General features: G+C 46.9%; 1 protein-coding gene across 1 annotated transcript in view; it reads right to left on the reverse strand.

The window, feature by feature from the left end:
* Positions 1-2465: 2465 nt before the first annotated feature.
* Positions 2466-14734, reverse strand: part of SLC15A1 (solute carrier family 15 member 1) — a 57397-nt gene continuing 45128 nt past the window's right edge. The window contains exons 19-23 of the mRNA XM_047756398.1: positions 8538-8645; positions 8302-8410; positions 7146-7289; positions 5258-5365; positions 2466-3820 (exon numbers count right to left, since the gene is read on the reverse strand). Coding sequence (XP_047612354.1) covers positions 3629-3820; positions 5258-5365; positions 7146-7289; positions 8302-8410; positions 8538-8645 — 661 coding nt within the window. The 3' untranslated portion in view covers positions 2466-3628. The remainder of the gene's footprint in view (positions 3821-5257; positions 5366-7145; positions 7290-8301; positions 8411-8537; positions 8646-14734) is intronic.

Genomic DNA, 14734 nt, shown 5'->3' on the forward strand with positions numbered 1-14734 from the left:
ATCGCCCAGTGAGTAAGACACAGGTGTCTCCCCCGCTCAGACATGCTTGGGTTCACCTCCCGGCTCGGCCAACTGCTGGGTACAAGGCCTTGGGCGAGTTACTTAGGCTGGTTAGTCCTCAGTCTTCTTATCTCTAAAATGGGGTAATACGACTTTCTTTAGTGTCATTATAAGGATTAAATTCAGTTCATTGATGCTGTCCATTGAACACTGGCGATGAGAGGCAGGTCTGTGTGGTGGCTGGTCGCTGGGCTATGGAGCCAGACTGTGAACGTGACCTTGAGCAGATTACTGGGTTTCTCTGTGCCTGTTTTCTCCTCTCCGAAATGGGAATTACAACAGTAATTTACATTACTGAGCTGTTGCAAGGCCTACATGCTTGTCACCTTCACACAGTAAAGCGTGTCACATGCAGGCTGCCCATAGTCAGTGTCCAATAAGTGTTAACTCTTGCCATTGAGAAAATGAGGCTGCAAAAAAAATTCCAGAATGCATGACGAAATCTGTGGCTAAAACGGCCAACAAAAATCAAATGTTTCATAAAGACTAAAAGAGACTGGAAAATAAATATCTTAGTATCTTGAAGAAAAATGAAATTTTCATTTTTCAAAATGAAAAAAAAAATTATGGAGAAAGTGGAAACATAACAAGAATAAACTCCCTATGGGCATTATAACCAATTTGCAAAATACTCTGGCTTTTAGGTAAGAGCAATGAAATCCTGCTATTTCCAGTGAAAGTGTTTCCATGGCAGGGACTCTCCCCCACCCAGGTGTTTAACACTCAGCCAGTGTTCAAGTCAGTGAATTACTTTGGTTAAACACTGGTCAGCCTGGAATTAGAGAAAGGCGAAGAGCACGAAAGACGAGGGCCAAGGGAAGGGCAGGAGACCAGAGGCTGTGGGTCTGGCCCCGTGGGACCCCCTCCCCTGCTCCCACCCATGACACTCGCCATTGAACACCCATGATGGCGCCCGGCGGTCTTGATCCCGTTGGGAAGAAATGGTCAAATAACAGCTAGAAGGAGGATTACTCTGGAAACAGCCCTGAGGAGCAAAGTACTCTGGTTCCTCTGCTCCCCCTTATGCTTTCAAGGCCAGTGGAGATCACCCCCCCTTATCCTTTCAAGGCCAGTGGAGATTATGTAGGCATTGTTCCTGTCCAACTGCAAGGCGTGCTTGGTCACAGTCAGCCGAGGGGCAGCTCTTCATTCACTTTTTGGAAGCCTGGTGTGTGCCAGGCCCCCTCCAGCAAGGATCTTTTTTTCTCCTTTTTGGGCCACCCCGCAGCATATGGCGTTCCTGGGTCAGGGGTCAGATCCAAACCGCAGTTGTGACCTACACCGCAGCTGCTGCAATGCCGGATCCTTAGCCCACGGCGCCCGGCCGTGGATCGAACCTGCATCCCAGCGCTCCCAAGGTGCTGCCAATCCCATTGGGCCACAGCGGGGACTCCTCTAACAAGGATTTTAAAGAGCTCAGTCTGTCACGTGTTGTCTTGTTTCGTAGGAGAGGAAAACGAGAGCTGGAAGGGAAGGAGCTGCCCCGTGTGACCCAGCGGCTGAAGAAGCGTGAGGACCCGAGTGCCTCTTGAGGGTTTAGGATGCGTTCTCTGTGGCTTATGGACGAGGGTGGGGAAAGGAGGCTGAGTGCCCATCAGAGGCCCCCTGCGGAGGTTAGAGGGGAGGAACCCTCAGAGGCGAACCCACGCAGAGCCCCTCCTCGCGAGTCCGTCGCTCTAGACCTTGTCCACGAGGCTCATTCCAATCACTGGCGAATGTTCAGAGCGTGGCCTTTTCCATCTCGCCTCATAATCCGAGAGATTTAAAATGATTAATTAACACAGACCTATCATATTCCGGATTGAATGGAGAATAAGATACACGCAGAGAGCTTCCAGTTCCAGGCAAAGCAGGATGGTCACAGGACGCCGAGGGTGTGGGACCAGGGTGCGGGGGAGGGACACAGGCCGACGGGGGACGCTGCCTGGATCTGAAGGCCAAGGGGGCTTCGCCAGGAGGAGAGGGTGGGCGCGGCGTGGGCAGGGAATGAGTCTTAGGACCTGATTTTTCTTTTGCCTTTGACCTAGAAGCAGCTCGATGCTGGTGGATCAGAGTGAGCAGGGAGAAAGGTGACAGAGCCAGAGAAGAAAGGGCCTCCGGGGTTGAGGAAGAAGGATGTGATGAGGAGGGCACGTCCTTAGAGAGCGCGGATGATCCCGCTTGCGTTACTCATTCCAGACTTTGCGTCTCCCTGCTTCTGTCTGTCTCCATGGTGCGACGAGGAGCTCGTGCGTCAAGCATCTTAGAGCGCTAAGCACCTAACGGAAGGGGTTCCCACCTTCAGAGATGGGCACCAGCCTATGAACTGCCGCTTGTCCGCAGCGGGGCCAAAGCAGACTGGCTCTGGGATGACACCTGGGAGCAGTTAATCATGAACATTCACAGGATGAACCAGGCAGGAAGGGTTGACGGCATTGCAGAACAATTTTTACTCAAGTAGGAACATGTGCACGAGTATTGGCAAACACTTTGGATGGTCCACAAACACACACACACACACACACACCGAGGAAGCTCCTGAGATAAAAGATGCAGGTGGATGCATTGTTCCTGAGAAAAGTAGCCTTGCTGGTTCCTCCTCCTGAAATCTGCTATATGTGGGCACTGCCTTGCCCACGCTTTTATCAACTTCTGATGAGATTTCGAGGAGTGGGCACAGCCTTTATAATCAGGAAACATGTTAGGAATTTTTTTTTTTTTTTGTCTTTTTAGGGCTGCGCCCACGGCATATGGAAGTTCCCAGGTTAGGGGTCTAATCGGAGCTGTAGCTGCTGGCCTACACCACAGCCACAGCAATGCCAGATCCGAGCCGTGTCTGCGACCCACAGCACAGCTCACGGCAACACCAGATCCTTAACCCACTGAGCAGGGCCAGGGATCAAACCCGCAACCTCCTGGTTCCTAGTCGGATTCGTTTCCTCTGCGCCACGACGGGAACTCTCAGGAATTTCTTACTCTGCCTCAAAATACACACTCTTCAGAACTAGAATTTATTTCATACCATCGAAACACCAAAAACCATGACTTGCCTTCTTTACTTGGCTGGTTTTTTGAGTGACACATAATTTAAAAAGAGGGAGGATCTGGAAAAAATGAAACTCAAACCGAACATAAAGCTATCGGGGAAGAGGGCAGTCTTATCACGTTCCACTGCAAAACCCATACGCTCACTTTTCATCTTGGCTCCTGTCTTGTTTAACACCGTTTCCATAGAATGTCTGAATGCAAACAATACACAACTTTGCCACCATTTCAAAAACTTAATCGCAAATAACTTGATTTGTGTGGTAGGAAAGGAGTAACACGCAGGGTATGGACTCAGCGTTGTGTGTGTGTGCACATATGTGTGTGTGCTTTTAAAGACATCTCTAAAAAAAAAAGGAACAGCAGGACATATTTTAGAGTTTTAGGTTCATGGCTGGCTACTTAGAAAATAGCTTTCTTGGTTTGGTTCACTGTCCTCAAGTCGTTCCCATCAGGGGCCACCCAGCAGAGGGTCCTGTCACCAGGGGACAGGAGGCCCAGGCACATTCTGGGCCCACGCCATCCTCCACGTGCTTCTTGATGGTCACATCTGCGTCTGTACGTAGGTGTCCAGCTTGGGGTACAGGCTATCCTTTCCCGGGTACTTTTTCTTTTCGTCCATATCAAACTGAGCTTCAACCTCTGCTGGGTTGATGTACGTGTAGAATCGAGCCATGATGGCAAATATCACGCAGACGACGAGGAGCAACCCCGCGAACAGAACGTACTCGGCCCACTTGGAAGGAATGGGAGCAAGCAAGAAAGAAACACAGTGCAGGTTATGGAAATGTCTGTCTCTCGGGTCCATCTCCCTGCTACATCCAGAGGGGAGGTGCTTGGGAATTAAGTTGTTAGGGAAAATTGGTAGGTTGCTGCCACGATATAGATTGGCTAGGGTTTTTTTTGGGGGGGTCAGGGGGTGTGCTCCTGGCACGCAGAAGTTTCCAGGCCAAGGATTGAACCCGAGCCACAGGAGTGACAATGCTGAATCCTTAATGGCTAGGTCTCCAGGGAACTCCTGTCCAGCTTTTCTTTCTTTCCTTTTTTTTTTTCCCCATTTTTTAATGTTTTATTTAAGCATAGTTGACTTACAACGTTGTGATAATTTCTTGGTCCAGCTTTTCTTGAACGTCCAAGTATAACGTTAACATTTTCCTAACATCTCTGGTGTGCAGACACCCAGGACTTGGGGAAGAGGAGAGAAACTTTCTGAAAACCAGTCTTAAGGCACAGAGCTGGCCCCTGGAAGGACAGGGGACCCCAGAACACCAGGCAGTGCTCTCGAGGCAAAAAGAACGTGCTGAAATGTTCTCAGCCCCCCGTGGTATCCTCTGGCAACACCGTGAGGTCATGGCCATGCAGGATTAGCACGGGCTCTGGTGGGACCCGGTGGGGGCAGTGACGAATCTGACGGGGCGAGGGACCGCCCCCTCATGAGGCGGAGATGCTGAGCACCAAAGGGGAGCATTTCAGTACTGGAAAAGCTCTCATTTTATTATATAGTGACAACCTACAGGATGGCTTTAACTTCAGGGATATGAAACTTTCCAGATCACATGCCTGGTTTGGGGCCATTAAGCTGCAATCGCTGAAGCTAGGGAGGATCTTTCTTTATTATTATTATTATTTACTTATTTTGATTTTTACAGCCACACCTGCAGCCTATGGAAGTTCCTGGGCCAGGGGTTACAGTGGAGCTGCAGCTGCCAGCCGACACCACAGCCACAGCAACGCTGGATCTGAGCTGCATCTGTGACCTATGCCACAGCTCGTGGTAATGCCGGATCCTTAACCCACTGAGCGAGGCCAGGGCTCGAACCCGCAGCCTCCCAGATACTCTGTCGGGTGTTTAACCCACTGAGTCACAATGAGAACGCCAAGAAGATCTTTACTGGGAGAGGAAACCACCATAGGGTGTAGGTCTGGTGACCCATCTGGTGACACCTGGCTATTTTCCAGCTGTCTAACACCAGGCAGAAATCAGAAGGATCAGCACACACGTGGCCATAGGACTATTTGGCATCGCCCTGTCTGGCTGGCTTGGCAGTTGTACTCAGCCGTTGGCCAAGAGGCCCATGTGTATATGGATGGCTGGGGCGGGGGGCAGAGGGTTGTCAAGATAACCATTCACAGCTAAGACAGACGTTCTCGCAATCTCTTTTCCAGCCCCTACCTGTTCACTGAACTGGCCTGCTCCTGCCACGATAAGCACGATGATGTTGCCAACAGCCACGGTCAACAGCCATCCTGCCTGAAGCACCGACTTCATGTTGGAAGGAGCCTGAGGAAGTGAAGCAGAGTGAGTCCCAAGCCAGAGGCCAAGCTCAGAGCAGAAGAACACGGCTCACTCACCCACGCGTTTAATGAGGCCGCCTGGCCCCCACGTGCACCGTAAGAGTCAGGTTGGCTTAAACTAAAAAGGGTTATCCCACGGATACCCAGCCATCCCGAGGCACACGCTGCATGAACATACATGAATCCTCTGTTTTCCGTCCCCACACGCTCGCCAAGCTGTCATCCTAAGGAAGCGACAAGTCTGCAGAGGAACCGATTCTCTTTCTACAGAAGGGGTTTCAAGCACGGCTATTTGGTCTAAACTACCCTTCTCTCAAAAGGGACGCTGCTCTCTGCACTGTCATCTTGGTCTTTTGTGAACCTCCCTGTCGCGTCACCAAAACCCCTCTTCAAGCTCTTGGCACCTGGGTTACAGTCACCTCCTGAATTCGACGGTGAGGTCACTGCAGAAGGCGATTATTCCGCCCTCATTACCGTCTTCACTGCGAAAACTGATGGTACTAGGTATGGTGGGGCTATGACGACTCTAACTGTGTGTTTTTTTTTTCTTTTTTCATTTTTATGGCTACACCTGCAGCATATGGAAGTTCCCAGGCTAGGGGCAGCATCGGAGCTGCAGCTGCCAGCCTACCTCACAGCCACAGCCACGCCAGATCTGAGCTGCATCTGTGACCTACGCTGCAGCTCATGACAATGCCGGAACCTTAACCCACTGAGGGAGGCCAGGGGTTGAACCCGCATCCTCATGGATACTAGTCGGGTTCTTAACCCGCTGAACCACAACAGGAACTCTTCTAATGGTATTTTGATAAAATAGCTCAGAAACTCAGCTCTGACTCAGGTATTAGCAAAATTTGCCTCATTAGTCTAAAATACACAAAAGCAATACTGTTTTTTTTTTTAAACTTTGAAAGGCTAGGCCTTAATCAGTGTGTTTAGCACTTCCCCGGAGGCCTAGTAGTTAAGGATCCGGTATTGTCACTGCTGTGGCTCAGGTCAGGGCTGTGGCACGGGTTTGATCCATAGCCTGGGAACCATGACAGGTGCAGCTGAAAAAAAAAATCAGGGTGTTTACTGGGCACTACAAAGGGATGTCAACTGAGCCTTGAAGCTAATGAGGACACAGAGCCTGCAAATGAGCACTGCTGTCAGTGGCGCTCTTTCAGAATGTGGGCTCCACCTACCATCGTGACCCCAGTAACGGTCCTTAAAATAGTTTTTCCTACTTAGGACCCCAAATCTCTACTAAATGACTGGAATCAGACACCTATGAGATGTACACACAATGCTGAACCGAGTAATATTCTTTTTTTTTTTTTTTTTTTTTTGGTCTTTTTAGGGCCACTGGTGCAGCATATGGAGGTTCCCAGGCCAGGGGTTGAATTGAAGCTACAGCCGCCAGCCTACACCACAGCCACAGCAACGCGGGATCTGAGCCATGTCTTTGACCCACACCACAGCTCACAGCAATGCCAGATCCTTAACCCACTGAGCAAGGCCGGGGATCAAACCCATGTCCTCGTGGATATCAGTCGGGTTCATTACCGCTGAGCCACAGTGGGAACTCCGAACAGAGTAATGTTCTTTTTCAGTGTATAAAACTTGACGGTCCTCAGAACTCTGTTTGGGAGAATCCACCACAATGCTTTCTAGAGTTTTTTTTTTTACACTGTAAACACAGGACTGCCCCAGCTTTTAATTCAGTCCCAGGAGCCGTTTTTGGAGGCAGGGTTGCAGGGGATGGTGTGCAACAGTAGACGAGTGACCTGAGAATAGGAGAACTCCAGTCCCGTGACAGAGAAGACCACCTCGCCGCAGGTGATGAGGAAATACTGCGGGATCTGCAGAGCCATGTTAATCGTATTGGGGGAAATATCTTCAAAAATCTTCAGGTCGGGGCAGCCGTCCTCCTAAACCAGAAAGGCAAAAACGAGAAGAAATGAAACTGGAGACTGCTTCCAGAATAAGATGGCTCAGACGGGCCAAATGAATTTGGCCTCCAGAATCACGGCACAGGATGGATCCTGTAAGTATACCTCTCTCTTTCTTTCTTTCACTTTTTTTTAGGAAGTTTCTAGGCTAGGGGTCAAATTGGACTGTAGCTACTGGCCTATGCCACAGCCACAGCAGGATCCAAGCCGCATCTGCGACCTATACCACAGCTCACAGCAACACTGGATCCTCAACCCACTGAGCGAGGCCAGGGATCAAACCCGCATCTTCATGGATCCTAGTTGGGTTTGTTACCACTGAGCCACGACGGGACCTCCCACATTTTCAATGTAAATATGCAACACTGTATTTTATTTTTTATTTTTCCTTTGCCATTTCTAGGGCCGCATGCACGGCATTTGGAGGTTCCCAGGCTAGGGGTCGAATCGGAGTTGTAGCCACCGGCCTACACCACAGCCACAGCAACGCGGGATCCGAGCCGCATCTGCAACCCACACCTCAGCTCACGGCAACGCTGGATCCTTAACCCACTGAGCAAGGCCAGGGATTGAACCTGCAACCTCATGGTTCCTAGCCATGGATTTGTTAACCACTGCGCCACAACAGGAACTCCAGCAACACCATATTTTATACTTGAGATGGGATGGCCTCAGTGGGATCTGAAAAATATGCTCACTGGCATTTTTCTCCTAAGTAAGAGAGGCGATTGGAAGCTCAGTTGGTGGAGAACATTGACAGCTTCTTGAAAAGTCCATGTTCACCGTCTACGAGGAAGCATCAGACACGGGTCGTCGTGAACTTTTAGAGTAAGTCGGCCTGTTTAATTGTATTCTCACCATGAACGGAAGGCAGTGATCAACTCAAGAATCAGCAGTCAAGTGAGTTAATTCTAAGCCCATGTGAAAGCCACATCCTGACATCCTATCAACAGGGTGGGAGCAGAACTTCTGCATCAGGGCCTTGACTCACCTTCCTCGTGATCACATAGGTAAACGCGCTGCCAAATTCAAGGCTGGAGGACGTGAAATTATTTTTGCACTGCGGTGAAATCTCTGGTGAGTGCACGACGAAGCTTTTTCTGTGGAAGAGAAAGAAGAATACAGGCCAACGTTCTTGGCGTGGAAAGCGCCCATGTATTATTTAAAAAAACAAACAAACTGGAAACTCCTGAACTTTGGAGCAACGTGTTCGGTGTAGGTACTTACGCGCCTGAAGGAAAAAACTGATAGGCGCTGGCGTTGTGACTGGTGACATCTGTGTAGACTTTCCCATCCATCGTGACATTGAAGCTCTCGTCAAAAGTATTTACAAATCTGAAACACAAAACCCACGCTCTCGTGACCAGATCCTGGACCGAGCTGCTCTAGGGTCCAGGAGAGGCATCTGAGGTTGGGCTCGTTTCCCTTTTGGAGGGAACTGAGATGTTGGCAGCAGGTGTCTAAAGGCAGCAAGTATCCAAGCCCAGGTGTGTCTTTGTGCACCTGCCCATGAGAACACACCTGCGAGAGTTTATTAAACAGTTAAAGGCCGGTTCTAAGCACTTTGTGACCAGGCACCACGGTGACGACAGTGGGGATATGAAGCACGGATCGACGTCGTTGCTGACCCTGCCCCCTTCCAGAAGGCAAGCGTGTCATTTTTCTCATTGCTTCAGAAGCTTGAGAGACAAAGCGGAAAAGAACCCAAAGCAGAAGTTGCCCAGTACTAAAAGGCAGCCTCCAACTGGGGCTTCTTTGGGGGGCAGGAGAGCCCGTTTCTTCCTTTCTCTCTACAACAGAGCCTGAGGCAGGGAGGGGCCCAGGAAGTGGCGAGGAAGCAGTGGGCCAGCCCAGCCATCAGAGACAGACTAGGGGGATTCCCTTCGGAGGGTAGGGACCTATGTCTGCAGGTGGCACCCAGCGGGAGTCAGGCTGCGAATGGAACCCCCGGTCAGACGGGGTGTCAGGTCCCGAGACTTCCAATCTCTGCAGTGTCCCCTGTGCCCAAGCTCCTGGTTTGATTGGGGGCAGCACTGCTTCCTCCCTGGGACAGAGTCTCCTGCAGCCTGGAACATTCAAGCCAGGATCTCTAAGCATCTGTCTACACGTGCAGCACTCATATGGCTCTTAGGAGGTAAACAACTCAAGTGTTTCTGTGGCTGTGGTGTAGACTGGCAGCCGCAGCTCCCATTCAACCCCCAGCCTGGGAGCTTCCATACGACGTCGTGGGTGTGGCTCCCCCTTCACAAAAAAAAAACCCCACAGAAATTACATTCCATCACCATCTATTTTAGGGATGTGAAATCACTTTTGGCGAACCTTATATAAAAACGCAGTGTGTCATTCTGAGCTCTCGAAAACGTATGTTTTGAAATACTTTTGTGTAAGTGAAGCACTTTTGACTTCTAACAAGTGCAACAGCGCTCAGAGTTTTCTGAACAACTGTCTCCTGGGTTCCGATCCTCAGGGCAGCTGGCCTCAAATGCTCTACTTCTCCTTCAGATCGACTACTCATTAATTTTTGTCAACAGTGGCCAGGTTTCATCTCCTTTGTGGCCATATTACTCCTGGGCCAACTGAGGGACTGAAAGAACATTTCTATGAATTCGACTCAGTGCCGGAAGTCCTTAGGCATTTGACTTGTGTTGTTTGACAGGGGGTTAATACAGACAACTGAGCCTGACACAGGTCAACAGGAGCCTAAGAGGATGAGCACTGCTCCAAATTGTAAACGACACTGTTGAAAAAGATTAAGATGAAATATCAAGAGAGAGACAGGGACAGAAACCGCCTAAACGTCCACCAACAGAGGAATGGATAAAGTAGACGTGCTGCATTTATTTACCCAATGCAATACTGCTCAGCCACAGAAAAGAAGGAAAGAACGCCATTTGCAGCAACACGGATGCACCTAGAGATTCTCGTACTAAAGTGAAGCAAGTCAGAAAGAGAAAGACAAACAGCCTATGAGATCACTTATATGTGGCCTATGACACAAAATGACTCATCTGCAAAACAGAAACAGATTCACAGAGAACCTCTTTGTGGTTACCAAGGAGGAGGGCGGGTGGAGGACGGATGGCTCGGGAGTTTGGGATTAGCAGGTGCCAACTATTACAGACAGAATGGATGAGCAACGAGGTCCTACTGTGTAGCACAGGGAACTATATTTACTATCCTGTAAAGCCATCATGGAAAAGCATATGACAAAGAAGGAGCGTGTGTGTATAGTATGTATTGGTATATCTCTCTGAATCGCTTTGCTGACCAACAGAAATTCACACAATATTGTAAGTCAACTATACTTCAATAAAATGATTTTGTTTTGAATGAGAAAGATAGTGAAAATAGTATGAGATTAGGAAACAGACCCTGGGCAGGGGTCCTGGCTGTATATACTATAAGCCATAAGACTGAATAAATCGTACCCTAGGACTTAAGGAAGACTCGTCTGCCTGACATATGTCTCAGGGCTGGTACAAAATGCGAGTAAGAATGGAAATAACCTGGAAAAAAAAGCAGCATCACAAATAGCAGATGTGTTTTCATATACATACAAAATAGTACAGCGCAAACAGCAACACATAAACATAAACATATTCTGGGTGCTTTGAAGGGCGAAGAAAGAGGAGGTTTAGGATCTGTGGTTCTCTAAGTGTTCTCGTGGCGCAAATCCTAGGGTCCCATTAAGGCTTTAAGTTGGGCTTCTCAGAAGCACCAGGATCTAGGATCACAGGATGAGGGATGGAGAGGGGGAACCAGTGAGAAAACGACAAGATGGGTCCCTTAAAGAGTAACCAAGGGACAGTGATAGTTGTTCCTTTTTAGTTAAACAAAGGGGGGGCTTGATGAGATATAATTCCCCTACTGCAAAATTCACCCCTTCAACGTGTGCACCTCGGTGAGTTCACTGCACTCACAGGGTTGTACAGCCATCACAACAGTCCAGTTCTCATCACCCCAAGAGCAACAGCCAATGGCCCTGCCTCTCTGTGTCCCTGTCCCCAGCCCATGGAAGCCACTCGCTAATCTGCTTTCTGTCCCTGTGCACCTGCCCGCCTTCATTTCATGTAAATGGAATCATACAGCAGGAGATCTCTGGGTTGGGCTTCTTGCACTTGGCATAATGTTTTCAAGGCATATTCACATTATAGCGTATGTATCAGCACCCCATTCCTTTTCATGGCTGAATGATATTCCACTGTGTGGCTAGACCACAGTTTGTTTATCACTGATGGGCATTTGAGGTGTTTCCACATCTTGCTTATTAGCCAATAATGCTGCTGTGAACTCTCATCTTCAAGTTTTTGAGTGGGACATATATTTTCCACTTTGGGGGGCTATATTCCTAGGAGCAAAATTGCTAGGCCATACGGTAACTCCATGTTTACTAGTTTGAGAAACAGTTTTTCCAAGTAGTTGCATCATTTTATAGTTCCACCAGCAATGTGCAAGGATTCCAATTTATCTGCCTCCTTGCCAACACTTGTTATTATGTTTTTAAAAATTTATTCATTGCAGCCTAGTGAATGTGACATGGTATCTCTTTGTGATTTAGATTTGCATTTCCCTAATGAGCAATGAGGCTGAGCAGCTTTTCATGTGCTTTTTAGCCAATAACTTATTTTCTTTGGATAAATACCTCTCCAAATACTTTGCCCCATTAAAAAAAAATGGGTTATTTGTCCTTTTATTATTGAGTTGCAAGGATTCTTTTTTTTTAAATTGAATTGCATTTTAAAAACATTTTTAGATTATAGTTGAATTACAATGCTGTACATAATAATTCTTTATATATTTGGGATGTGTCTCTAATCAAATACATGATTTGCAACTATTTTCTCTCTGTGGGTTGTCCTCTACAGCATTCGTAGCACAAATGTTTTCAGTTTTGAAGACGCCTAAGCTGCTTTTTTTTTTCTTTTGTTGTTTGTGCTTTTGGTTTCATATTTAAGAAACCATCGCCTAACCCAAGGTCATAAAGATTCACTCCCATTTTTCTTCTACAGCTGGTATTCATTTAGTTATATTTAGGTCTATGATCCTTTAAGCTAATTTCTGTGTCTGGTATCAGTGGAAGGTCCAACTTCCGTCTTTTGCACGTGGATTTCCCATTGTCTCAGTACCATTTGTTGAAAACGTCACAATTTTTAAAATGAAGCTTGAAGCTTTTTCTTGTTTGTTTTTTGTTTTGGGTTTTTTAGGGCCGTACCTGCTGCATATGGAGGTTCCCAGGCTAGGGGTCGAATTGGAGCTGTAGCTGCCGACCTACGCCAGAGCCACAGCAACGCCAGACCTGAGCCGTGTCTGCGACCTACACCACAGCTCAAAGCAACGCCGGATCCTTAACTCACTGAGTGAGGCCAGAGATCGAACCCGAATCCTCATGGATACTAGTCAGGTTTGTTAACCACTCAGCCACTCCTGAAACTATTTTTTTGAATCTACTTATGGCCAGTCATGCCTCAGGCACAGTCCCTTCTTGAAGCATCTTCAGTCTGGCAGTCTTGAAAACCAGGATTGAAAATAAACTGACATCCAGGCTTTCTGCATAGCCTTTTTCAAATGTTAAATTGAGACTTTTAGTAACTAATGATGTATATAATCATATTATCAACACAAATGATTTTCGTACCACTAGTGAATAAGAATATTTGTAAAATATTGTTTTTTTAACTTCTCTTATCATCTTTATAGTTCTTTTTTGTATTACTTGTGATGCACGCATTATGTTGGTACTGTAGTGTATACATATATATGTAATTTATAAAGGATATCATATTCATACGTTGTCAAAGTGCTCAAAATGTTTACTGAATGTGATAAAAGGTTTAAAGATCACTGCCCTTGAGAAACTTCCCACATGTGCACAAAAACATATATGAGTGTGGATTATGACATTGTTTGGAAAGGTGAAAATAGCCTAAATTTCTTCAAATAGAGGGATAGACTAAAAAAATTGTGATATAGCATGACATTGTAAATTAACTATACTTCATAAAAAATTAATTAAAAAAATACGTAAACAAAAAAAATGTGGTATATCCATGAGATAGAATATTGTACAATGGTTTAGGCAACTGGATAAGGGATACATGTATCAATACGGCTAACTGCTAAAATAGTATTTTTTTTGTCTTTTTGTCTTTTTTTTGTTGTTGTTGTTGTTGTTGCTATTTCTTGGGCCTCTCCTGCGGCATATGGAGGTTCCCAGGCTAGGGGTTGAATCGGAGCTGTAGCCACCGGCCTATGCCAGAGCCACGGCAACACGGGATCCGAGCCGTGTCTGCAACCTACACCACAGCTCACGGCAACGCCGGATCCTTAACCCACTGAGCAAGGGCAGGGACCGAACCTGCAACCTCATGGTTCCTAGTCAGATTCGTTAACCACTGCACCACGACGGGAACTCCCTAAAATAGTATTTTTAATGTAATATATCTTATATTATTATTACAGAATGAGAGATATACAGGAAAATAACATAGGTTTAAAAACATGCCAAAAACTTGTTTATTTAGCAACATGTAATGTTAAAAAAATGCATGAGAAAGATCAATATCAAGTTCTCAACCAATTTTCGACTGAAATTTTTTCCACTGTAAAACTCTCCTTAAAAAAGATACATGCACTCGCATGTTCATTGCAGCACTATTCGCAATAGCCAAGACATGGAAACAACCCAAATGTCCATCAACAGATGATTGGATTAGGAAGATGTGGTATATATACGCAATGGAATACTACTCAGCCATAAAAAAGAACGGCATAATGCCATTTGCAGCAACATGGATGGAACTAGAGTCTCTCATACTGACGGAAATAAGTTAGAAAGAGAAAGACAAATACCATATGATATCACTTATAACTGGAACCTAATATACAGCATAAATGAACGTTTCCACAGAAAAGAAAATCAAAGACTTGGAGAATAGACTTGTGGCTGCCCAGGGGGAGAGGGAGGGAGCAGGAGGGATCGGGAGCTTGGGGTTAATGGATGCAAATTATTGCTCTTGGAATGGATTTACAATGACTGAAATATTGCCACTTTATTTAAAAGACTGCACTGGAGCTCCCATCGTGGCTCAACAGAAACGAATCTGACTAGCATCCATGAGGACACAGGTTCATCCCTGGCCTCACTCAGTGGGTTAAAGGATACAGCATTGCTGTGAGCTGTGGTGTAGGCCGGCAGCTACAGCTCCAATTAGACGCCTAGCCTGGGAACCTCATAGGCCACAGAGCGGCCCTAAAAAGATGAAAAAAAAAACCCCAAAACACAAACCCCCCAAAATAAAAGACTGTACTTAAGGTAATCTGTTTAGGTCCTGCAGCCTCCTGATACACACAAGTAAGAGGATTCCATGGCGCTTAAGTTGCCCTCTTACTTTATTTCCTATATTACTCAGAAGTCTGACTTCGTG

This window comes from Phacochoerus africanus, chromosome 13, assembly GCF_016906955.1.
Source record: "Phacochoerus africanus isolate WHEZ1 chromosome 13, ROS_Pafr_v1, whole genome shotgun sequence".
Lineage (NCBI taxonomy): Eukaryota > Metazoa > Chordata > Mammalia > Artiodactyla > Suidae > Phacochoerus > Phacochoerus africanus.